The following is a 10,834-nucleotide window of genomic DNA, read 5'->3' as shown; positions in this document are numbered from 1 at the left end:
CAATTCTAAAAGATGGGAAAAAATTTAAACATTTTCACTTCAAAGCCTCTTTCTTGATCCTCTCTATTAATCAAATTTATTTTTGCAGTTATGTATAGACCTGGCTGATCTTACAGTTCCAGGTACAAGAATTAAAAATGCATCATGTTAGACTTACAGTGGCAAATTATTAAACTATACTTCAGTTTCAAAAGACCCCAAAGATCCACACAAAAAAGAACACGAGTAACATGGGCAAAGCTAAAAAACAGTAGTTGTTCAGAATTAGAACAGCGACTCAAAATAAATGTGAAAAGAATTGCTGAGGGATTATACAACTGCTTTTTTCTTAAAGAATTCAACCTCTTATGATTTGCTGAGTGAATACTTGCAAACCATGTCAGAGACTTCAAACAACTCATTTGCTAGAAAAGAAGTACAAAAGGAATTTCACCAACAGTTTTATGTAGTCTTAATTTTCTCCTGCTTACTCTGGGAAAATCAGAAAGGCTATGCTCAGCAGTATGGCATATCCCATTCTCCACACTTTTTTTTACACTTTTCTGCATTTCTGGTCAACATACTTGTTCACTGTGCTTCTTTTCTCAAAATCTTTGCAAGGTTCCACAGTTGTATAAAATTACAGATTATTAAAAACTGGAACAGGTGACACCACATTACAGTCCACCAAGAGAGAGAGAACCGCCTTAGAACCATGAGTCCACAAAATTTTTTATTAAAATAACACCAACTTTAAGAAATTGATGCAGTGCAAAGAAAAATTAATGATTTTTCATCCTTAAGTATGTAAACCGCATTCCAACCCTGACATGACTGATGTAATGCAGGAAACTGTAACCCAGATGAATGTCAAAGTTAAAGACTGGCATGCTGAGCAAGGAAGGTTCTTATTCTTTGCAGGAGCTCCTTCTTTACACTATCTGGTACCAAAGCTGAAAACACAAATAAGAAAGCAAGAAGTAAAAAAAGACAAAATAAAAAATATGCTAAAACCATACTTTTACAACAGCCATTTCTATTCTTTTATAGTTCTTGCAATCCTGTTAATACCTAAAGTAACTGAAATGAGTTGATTTGCATTTACCCCATCTCTATTTTTCCCATATAAAATAGGCTAAAACTGGGATCTCTTGAGAACAATGTTGTTACTGGTCAGTTTTTTTGCCTATTCATAGTCCAGAAAATTGGAAAGTTTGAGAAAAAGGATTATTTAACTGGAAACAGGATATAATCACCAGAACAAGTGTGATGATCCTACTTTTTTCTTCACAAATTTAAGACAAAAAAAAAAAAATCTCAAATCTGGTCTCTGAGGAAAGGTCTTCAGCAAGCTACTTTGAAGGCTTATTTTTATTTAGAACTTAATGAAGTTTCTACCACTAACATCAAACCCTGCTAGAGAGCCTGAGAGGAACAATATAAAGAGGACTGCAGTTTCCTTAAGTGATTTCATTTTTTAGTATTTGTATGCTATGTTCTTTACTCTTCCCATTCCCATTACACTAGAACTGTTAGTTCTGATTTTCCATCTTAAAAGAATTGGAATTTTAAAACATCTGTGTTGCATACACAACTCAGGGCCATTAAGTCAATTATAAAAATGAATACAGACATGACTGAATAATCTGCAAAAGTAATCTAAAGGCTGCTTCACAATACAAATTCACATGTTTCATTGGTAGTTAATATCAAGCTATTAACATTTTATTTGTCATTAATATCAAGCTATTAACATTTTTCCTTGAATCCAACACAGGCAAGCTCATGATGCTGCTTTCAAAATACTAACGAAATAGAGGTAGGTATGTTTATTGATGTACTACTCCATCCATATTTGCATTTTCTTACCTCTGCCTTTGGGAGTGATTTCTGCCACCAAATCATCAACAGTAACATGCTCTAATCCTTTTTCTTTAATGACATCTGGGGAAGACCAAGACCAATACTTTGAGTCATTTAATCCATTCATAAAATGACAAAACCTGGCTGGTGATTAAACAAAACCTACCTACATAGTTATGGGAGAACACAAAGGAGCATGGGACCTAAATATGGGTTATTAGCTCAGTACCTACTGCATTGAACAGTGGATTTTAGTCTCTCACTCATGCCATAGGTTTAAGGATGGGAACTTTTCACTGCTGATCATCTTGATCAGCTCATATTTAAAAAAACAACATTAAATTATTTTATCTCATCCGAGCATTACCAGATGTGCCTGTTACTGGAGTGTTGGAGCAGTTCACAAGTTGGCTCACTTATCTCTTAAAACACATTATTTACACAGCAGTAAGAAAGATGCAACTGGAAAAACACTTAGGAAGATCACAGACAGTAAATCCTTACTATTCTTCCAACTGGTTTAAACAAGATTTCTGCCAAGTCAAAAAGTATGTCAGAGAAAGAGAGGAATAAATCTATAGCAAAATAAAGGCTATCATTAATACACATCAGTATGTCTCATCAGTATGAAACAGCTATTTACTTATAGTGCCTTGCACACTACTGAAAAATACAGAAATCAAAGCTGAAAAGTAATTTCAATTCAGTGGCATGTTTAAACATAAATGTCAAGTTGCCAGGGATGCATTCTTCTTGCCCACATCTTGTTTAAATGATCAGTAAAGCCTTAATCTGGGACTTTTATTTGGCCAAAATCTCAGTTGACTACAAAGGAAATGAATAAATTGACCACTGTTACCTTTGCAATGTGCCTTCAACTGATCCTTCCAGCCACATTCAATTAATTTGGCTCTCAGCAACTCTTTAAGGCTGTTAAAACAATACAAAACTTGTTAGAACAGCAAACATTTCTGGAGCTTAAATATGCTCCAGTTTCAAAGTCAGGCCTACAGTTACTACCCAAGAGCTCTCTGGGCAGCAGCAGAAATGGCTGAACAGCAGGAGAATCCAAACCCAAATGAGTTCCAATTTCAGGTTACCATGTTGGACTATGAGGATTTGGTGCCTCTGGAGCTAACTCACAGAACTGCTTCAGGCAATGCTGATTCTCCAGCCAGGGAGAAAAAGGTAGAAGCCCTTGAATTACTTGACCTGACCAAGTCTGCTCTGGTAGCAGATGTATGCAAACTTTCAAAGTTGGGAGTATTTCCCCTGATACCAGTCTTTAAAATAAGTAAAAACTTCTCCCTCACCTTTCAGGAAGAGTTCTGCACTACTCAACTGCTGGTTTATCTCAGCAGTGACACATTACCTTGTTCTGGTTGAAAATGAAGGATCCTATATCTTAATCTTCCTAAGCATGGTTAGCTATCTAAGCTTAAGCAACAAGGATTCAGGCATTAATGGAAAAGACACAACAATCTGCCACAATGAAGCATCTACTCCATATATCAAAATTGAATATTGAAAGTTAGCTAAAAATTGAAAATTAGTACTAAAAAAACAGAAGGGAAAATTAAAGTAAGATATGATAAATAACTTTAATATCTTTTACCCTTTTCTCCATTAGCTAGGAAGCCTGCTTATCTTGTACTATTCTAAATAACTCTAGCAAAACCCTGTGTTTATGAATGAAAGGATTGTAGCAAGAGGCTGAACAGTGTAGGTCTAATCCCTTTTACTCGGCAAATTGTGTAGAGGGCAGATGAACTGATGACAAAAAGCAGAGTAAGAATACAGGTAAAATTGGCTGTCTCTGGATATTTCTCAGTTCAAGAAATCCAAGTGCTCTGCCTCTGATCGTGGTACAGCTCTGATACAGTCTGTTTATAAGACAACTTTTGATGTCCTGATAAAACCCTTCCTATTCTTAAATTAGCATAAAATAGATCTCAATACCATTTTAAGAAATTGCTTGCTTTTCTCTAGTTTTGTGCAATCTTCAAGGGAATGGTCACAACCAGGAAAGATGTAGAGCAGAGACACCACATCAGGCTACAAAAGGCTACACCAGGCACAAGGCTACGCCATGACCCAGGAAAAAATTTCTTCTTATACAGGCCTTTAAAAATGACGGAAACAGAGCTTTTGGTGCATGGTGTTGCAAGCACAATGAAGCAATGAGGAGGGAAATGTCATAAACACTCTAGTGATATGTAAATAAAAACAGACTGAAGAGACAACAATATGCCAAACAAATTATACAATTTACTTGTTTGCCTTGATTGGGGTCTCTACAATGACTTGCACAAGCGATGCTTTATATATTCTACAATATATTACTTTACAAGAGAAAAGCTAGAAACAGCAAAAAGTAAAGTTTTGTTTCCTTCTCCTTGTCAGGAAATAACAAGATTTAACTGCAGCAAACTGAATGGAATGATGATTTTTACATGAATCTAGGGCATTCCAACACAAAATACCGGTGTAAGAGAAAGCTTTAGAGTTCATAAGCCAATTATCCCATCTTTTTTCCCCCACTATCTCTTTTCAACTGGAAAACTAAAATAAAACTGTTCAAAACGCATTTTTAAAATAGTTTATATAATACTCAAGACTTTCCTGTGCAAGCATTTAAAGAATTTAGAAGTTTACTTTATGGAGTTTACTGTACTTCTAGGTGTAATGCAGTCTTGATGTATTTAAAGCCTCTCACCGGCATGGAGTAGGAAGTCAACTCACCGTTCTCGCTCTCCTGTTTCTATTAGCTTTTGATTAATGGTTGCTCTCATCTGCGCATCTTTATTCATTTTGGAAATCTAGGTTTTCCGCAAACCTACACAGAGCAAAGCAGAGTTTCGACAAATGCTGGGGTCCTTCACTCAACCAAAAAAAAGCGACCAGAACAGAATGACATGAGTGTTCTGTTCACTGACACATCCCCACGGCTAATGACCGGAGCACCGGCGTGTGCCCGGCTAAGGGGTGAGCTCGGCACGGCACCCACCCGGCTGCCCGGGCAGCGGCAGCTCACCGGGCCGCCGCGGGCACGGCCCACCCTCTGCGCAGCCCGGCCCTCCCGCCCGGCGCCCCCGGCGCTCGGCCCGCCCAGCGGCGCCGCGGAGTGAGGAGCGGCGCGGAGGAGGCCCGGCCCGGTTCGCTCCCGGTTCCCGGCTGGCTCCTGGTTCCTAGTTCCCGACTCCCGGCTCCCGGTTCGTTCCCGGCTCACCCCCGCAGCAGCGCCGCCGGTCCGTGCAGCAGAGACGGAGCCGCCGGCAGGACGCGCCACGCGCCGCCAACCTCACCGCTCCTGAGCGCGGGTGCCGCCGGGAAATGCAGTCCGGGCTCGGTGACTACAGCTCCCGGCGCGCCCCGGTAGCGCGGCCGCCTCCTGGCCCGGACTACGGCTCCCAGCATGCACTCCGGCAGCCGGGCGCCCGTGCGCCTCCTCCCGTGGTGCTCTGCGGGCGCTGCCGCGCGTTCCCCGCGGGCCCGCGGAGCTGCCGGCGCTGCCCGGAGTTGTCCCGGGGCCGCGGGATGGCGGGCGCCGCCCACTGCTCGCTGCAGGCCAAGCGCCTGCTGCTGGACCCCAAGTTCGAGGGGTACAAGCTGTCGCTGGAGCCGCTGGCCTGCTACCAGCTGGGGCTGGACGCGGGTGAGGAGCGGGCGCGGCGCGGGGCTGATCCCGCCGGGCATCCTTGGGCAGCACGGGGGGGACGGACCCCGCCGCGCTCCCTTCGGCCCCCGGCGGCGCTGCGCGGCCGGGCGGCGGCCCGAGGTGCAGGAGGCCCCGAGCTGGGGCCAGCCCGGCCCGCAGCAGCCGGAGTGCCGCGCCTCTCGGCGGCGGGGCTCTCGGAGCCCGAGCGCTCCGTGCCGGCTCTCCCCGGTGTAATTGCTGCGGTCGGCCGGGGCCGTCCGGCGGCCTCCCCGCCAGGCGGCTCCGCGGTGCACCGAGGGGTCTGACTTGTCACACCTCTGCCTTAGCCTGCTCCTGGTGCGCTTAGCTCCTAAATGACTACGGAAATGTGTCCTGAATCTGCTCTTGCATGTTCAGGCGAGGTGAGGCCAGATGACCAGCTGAGGTAGTTCACAGCGGAGCGTGATGGAGCACATGCGTTTTAGAGAAATCCGTATGAAATTAACGTCTTGTACAAACTTCAGCAAATTAGCATTTTTCTTTCTTACTCTGCCCAGAGTTTAGAGGTGGATCTTCATGCCATGCATTCCATGCCATGCTTTCTCTGCCAAGCATCATTAGTATTTGCGATGCTGGTCCATTAACAGGCTAATTCACTGTGGACTACATTAGCATAAAGTCCTGTTGGATATGTGCCTACAGTCTTAACCATGCCCTGAAATATCTCAGCACTCTACATTTACTGATTTGAGAAATTCAGGTCTTTTTGTAAGGTGGATAAATTAGTTTGGTTTTCTTTGTAAAGCTGAGACACAATTTGTGTAGACTGATCTCTGTCTCTATATATTTACTGAATAATATACCTGTTTACAGAGTGACCCATGACATGCTACTTTAGTTTTGTGTAGAACATACTGTATTCATAGTAGATCAGAAAGGTATGTTTGCCATGCTGAGTTGTCAGCAGTAGGAAGGAAGTTTTTAGATAAATTTTGTATTGGTTAAGTGAACAAGGCTGTGAGTGTATCTATGGTAGGACTGGAAAATTTAAAAAGAGTAGCATTTTTGCTGTATGACTGCTATAAGTGTCACCTTTCAAAAGACAGCCCAAATGCAGGTGAGTGTGCTGCACTTGTGTCAGACAGCAGCAGTGTAGCATTGGTGCACTCTCTAAGTTTGTCTCTTGTTTGTCTCTTATTTGCTGTTCTGCCTATGGTCAAGCAACCTTTGTGGTTCTTGGATAGTCAGTTGCACCTGTTCTAAATAGGCGAAGGTTACAGATCTTCCTTAAAATACATGAACAATGGAGTTGCTAATGGAGAGATGGATCTACTTGGTTCTCGTCTGTACAAATATTTTGCGTAATGGTTACAGAAATTCGTGTAATAGAGGATTGATATGTGTGACTGTGTTCTTTTCCCACTTCCCACAGCACAAAGACCCTGACTAATTTCTGTCTAACTTACTGAACTGTACTACAGAGTCACTAACTCATGCTTCTGTTCTGTGTGTGCATATATAGAGATAGATACAGGTACTGGTCCTCTAAAGAGTGGAAAGCTTTTATTGCTGTTCTTGGGTCTTGGAATTAGTAACAGGAAATTATATCTGTGTTAAACAGGCCTTATATCTATGTTCCAGATGTTTTGATTGCAGCCTGCTCTTCGGCCATACAGCTCTCTTTCTCCTTGCTGGTTTTCTTTTGTGTCCTTCAAGGCAGTTTACTCACAGTGCAGAGGTGTCCTGTATCTGACTTTTATATTTCCCAGTGCCTGTGGTCTATGCAAATGTTAGATTTAGAGTATCCTTCCAAAATTTGATTTTTGTGTTGTGCAGGAGTAATGGGTTGAGTTGTAGAGACTGTGGATGGTAGTGGATGTGTAGGCTGTGGCTTTTTCAAATTACTGTGTGGGAGAAGAAAGCAGTATTCTGTGGGAAGGCCAAGAACTTCAGCTTTCCAGCACACTTGTGTGCAGATTCAAAGCCTCTAGAACATGATTAAGAGCTTGGTAGTTTTTGGATTATTAAATAAATATTTGCCACTGTGTGAAGAATTTGATTTCATTTCCTCAAAGTGGGACTGAGTGCAATAGCTAAAAAAAATGTCAAATGTTTAGGAACACTGTCAGTACAATTATTTCTGATTTTATTAACAACTGTTTGCAAAAATAATGTAGTAGAATCTAGAAGATTAATATAAAAAGGCGGTTGTTTTTTTTTGTTTTACAGAAAAAGATTGAGTGTTTTTCTCAAATTACCTGAGATTTGTAGTTCTGCCGGTGTGGCATCCTAAATTTGGTGGCAGTGAAGAGGAATATGTGAGTTTTAGAGTACTTGGAATACATAACAATAAAAAGAAATAAGTGCTTGTTCTTACTAGTAGTGAGTTTTAACTCAGCTGTAGTTGAAGTGTTTATGCAGTGTTATTACAAACTTGCATGGTGGACTTGAGAGTATCGATCTTCTCTCAATATTTCTATCTGTGTTTTTATATTTATCTACTTTCATGAATTTTACTGCTAGCTATAAAATAAAATGACCAAATAAAATGCCCTGTGGAATTGATGCAGTCTTCAGCCTCTGTAGCAGGTGTATAGCAGCATGTGGTGCTTGTCATGTTCCTGAGGACTACAGTGAGCTTCGTTTTCTGACTAGCATGAAAACCTTAGTGTTCAGTTCTAATATGCCTTCAACTGGTTGACTATGGTTGTCAGGAATTTGCTGTGGTCAGATGTGCAACTGACAAAGAAATACATTTTAAGAAACAATTTATTTATTAGATCTGTAAGAGAAGGTGATTCTGTAGTAAATTTCTTAAAATGTATGGTCTCAGTGAAGAAGATTGGGGGAAGTAAGATACCTTCCCTTCTCATTTGAATTCTATGATTTGCATGTTCTTTTTTTATTTCTTCCTTATTCCATCCCATTCTGACCTAGTTAATGTAAGCTGTCACTTGTTTTCTCATCTCTCCTCCTGGTAATATATTTCAACTAGTAATGAGTTCTGTATTATGCTTTTAATTCCTAGCTCTTCACTGTAAATTTTGTCTTTCTCCTTACCTTTTAAAGTTTATTTCCATACCTTATTTTCAAATGTTTCCTTGCATTGAGTTTTGTAAAGCCTTTTTTTTAGATCACTGATATTTAGGAGGGACAAATGGTTATCTCTTCTGCTCTAATCCGAGCTCAGCAGAGTCCAAAGCAGAGATTGTAGGGAAATCCTTGTCTCCAGCAAGGAACATGTCCAAGTTGCACAACATTTTTAAAGGATCGAGGCCTTTGCTGTTTACTGGATAGATGTCTCATAATTCCTTTTCCTTTCCAGAGGCTTGGAATTTATTCAGATGTGGATATCCCTGATCCCCTTCTTCTCTATCTTGTCTGTTTGGCAGGACCACTGTACCTCTAATGTAGTAGTGGATGCTTTTCAGTATAGCTCCAGCTGGATGGCCGAGTAAACATTGGCTCAGAGATGGAGCTGCTGATGTAGGCCAGGAGCATATAGGGAGAATGCATTCCTTTGATCACAAAGTGCATTCATCAGTTTTATCCCTTTTTTTGAAATAAGTTGTAATGCATGCTGCTTAGAAGGCCTGCTTCAGTGAAAAGTTACTCATTAGTTGTGGTACTTGGAAAACATATTTGTGACTTCCTGGAGCAAAAGGCGCTGGTATGATTCAAACATTTACAGAGATTTTCATTTGCATTTGAAAAATGAAATATTAAAAAGGTGTTTAAAGTAATGTAAGGGAAATAGTAGAAATGGTGAGCTTTTTGACACATTTGCAGCTGTAATTCATAGAAGTTTAGGTCTCAGGCACATATTTACTCAACAACAACGAGATGCTGCCTTTAACAGTAAAAGCGTTGTTTTTATAACTAAAAGAAAAAGCGTTAAGGCAGGGTTAGAAGGATCTTTGAATGCTGATACTAGAAAATAAATTATCTCTTCCACTAACAGACCAGTGTGTCTGCAGTACAAAATTGCTTCCACTCGGTGGCATTGCAAAATAAGGCATGACATACAAGCACATAATATTTGATGTCACAAAATATGGTGGTATAATTACTTTGCACATTTTACAGTTTTGTGAAGTTGCTTTGGTGTATCCAGGAAAACATTTAAAAATGGTTTGGGTGTTGTTCTTCATCCTTTTTTTCTCCACGTTTCTTTTTTTTCACCCCAGTTCTGCTTCATAGTGTTTGGTGGCAGATGTAAGACCTCTCTATTCATTTAAAATATAAGATCCTTGAAGGTGTTCTTTATTCAGAGAATAATTTTTTTTTTTGCATTCCAGACTAATAATAATATCTAGCTAGGGATCTTATAGTAACAGTTAGGTTAGGGATATGTTACTTCTTCTGTTGATTCTCATGAATTGCTTTGTATTTAGTGCTTTTCATTTAAGTAAAGCATTGTGAGTGCAAAACTTTTCTTTAATTATGTTTAAACTATTTTGAGTCAAATTATTATTTTAAAGCATGGAACTAGTAGAGATAAATACATTTCTAGAAAAGTAGCATAGTGTTCTTTATACTGGTCCAAAATATCCCATGCAACTAGGGTTGCTGGGAAATAACATTTAAAGCTGAGATTTAGTTTATACATTCTGTATACTTACTTTCTTTTCTCGTATGAATAGCAATGTATGAATCAATGTTCCTGGGTTATCATGGTACAGGTGTGTTTATCAGAAATTTGAAAGAGACCACATATCGTTCTGTGAAATAGCTGCCATTGACTGCTGCTTCTTAATTGAACCCAAACAGACTAGTGAACCCATTGAGACTGGTGCATTAGTCTGATTCTTACAAATCACATAAACAAAAAAAAAAAAAAAAAAAAAAACCAAAAACCAAAAACCTAGGAGAAAAAAAAGTTAAAACCCTAATACAAAACCTAAAACAAACCCAAACCAAACAACAAATCACAAAAAAATCCTGACTGAGCAACCAAATTAAAACTCATAAAACTGTGTAACTGTGAGATTGAATTAGGTGATGATCTGACTGATGTATTTCTTCTTCTCCATTTAATATTAACTTACCTTTCTCTGAATTTACTTTATTAAAAGTCTCCATTTCTTTTCTCTCCTTTACTTTTTTGCACACAGCTCTATTGGTTTTCTCTTTCATTTGAAGGACCATCAAGAAACCTTGAATCTTGAAGGCTGTAGAAAGGAAGGAATGAATTTCACCCTAGTGTAGAATTTTCTATAAACTGTGTTAAGTACATGGTATGTGATAACAAATCGTAGTTGTGCACAGATTTTACTTGGTCACAGTATGGGTTTCAATTGATGGAGAATGGAATGGGTTCTTTATTGCTTCATCTTGGCAGAGCTACACATGTGT

At 40.2% G+C, this 10,834-nt stretch overlaps 2 protein-coding genes across 4 annotated transcripts in view; one reads left to right on the top strand and one right to left on the bottom strand.

Annotated features, from left to right (window-relative positions):
- Positions 1-57: 57 nt before the first annotated feature.
- On the bottom strand, positions 58-5,227 carry ENY2 (ENY2 transcription and export complex 2 subunit). 2 transcript variants are annotated; one of them, XM_030263980.4, is made up of 5 exons: positions 5,072-5,227; positions 4,585-4,678; positions 2,702-2,772; positions 1,849-1,923; positions 700-932 (listed from the first exon to the last, which is right to left on the bottom strand). In XM_030263980.4, exons 2-5 carry the CDS (start codon positions 4,650-4,652, stop codon positions 856-858), a joined length of 291 nt encoding a protein of 96 aa, XP_030119840.1. In that variant the 5' UTR covers positions 4,653-4,678; positions 5,072-5,227; the 3' UTR covers positions 700-855.
- A 65-nt stretch (positions 5,228-5,292) lies between these two features.
- NUDCD1 (NudC domain containing 1) overlaps positions 5,293-10,834 on the top strand; it is a 34,116-nt gene continuing 28,574 nt past the window's right edge. The window contains exons 1-2 of one of the 2 annotated variants that reach the window (XM_072924939.1): positions 5,372-5,497; positions 10,622-10,716. Coding sequence is in view for 1 of the 2 variants with exons in the window: in XM_002200366.7 (XP_002200402.5) it covers positions 5,380-5,497 (118 nt within the window). In the remaining variant the exon portion in view is untranslated. Of the gene's footprint in view, positions 5,498-10,621; positions 10,717-10,834 lie in introns of both variants that reach the window. The other variant, XM_002200366.7, reaches the window with a different exon arrangement.

Source organism: Taeniopygia guttata, chromosome 2, assembly GCF_048771995.1.
Source record: "Taeniopygia guttata chromosome 2, bTaeGut7.mat, whole genome shotgun sequence".
In the NCBI taxonomy this organism is placed as follows: domain Eukaryota; kingdom Metazoa; phylum Chordata; class Aves; order Passeriformes; family Estrildidae; genus Taeniopygia; species Taeniopygia guttata.
The sequence above is the reverse complement of the archived record's forward strand: the minus strand, read 5'-3'. Positions and strand labels throughout refer to the sequence as shown.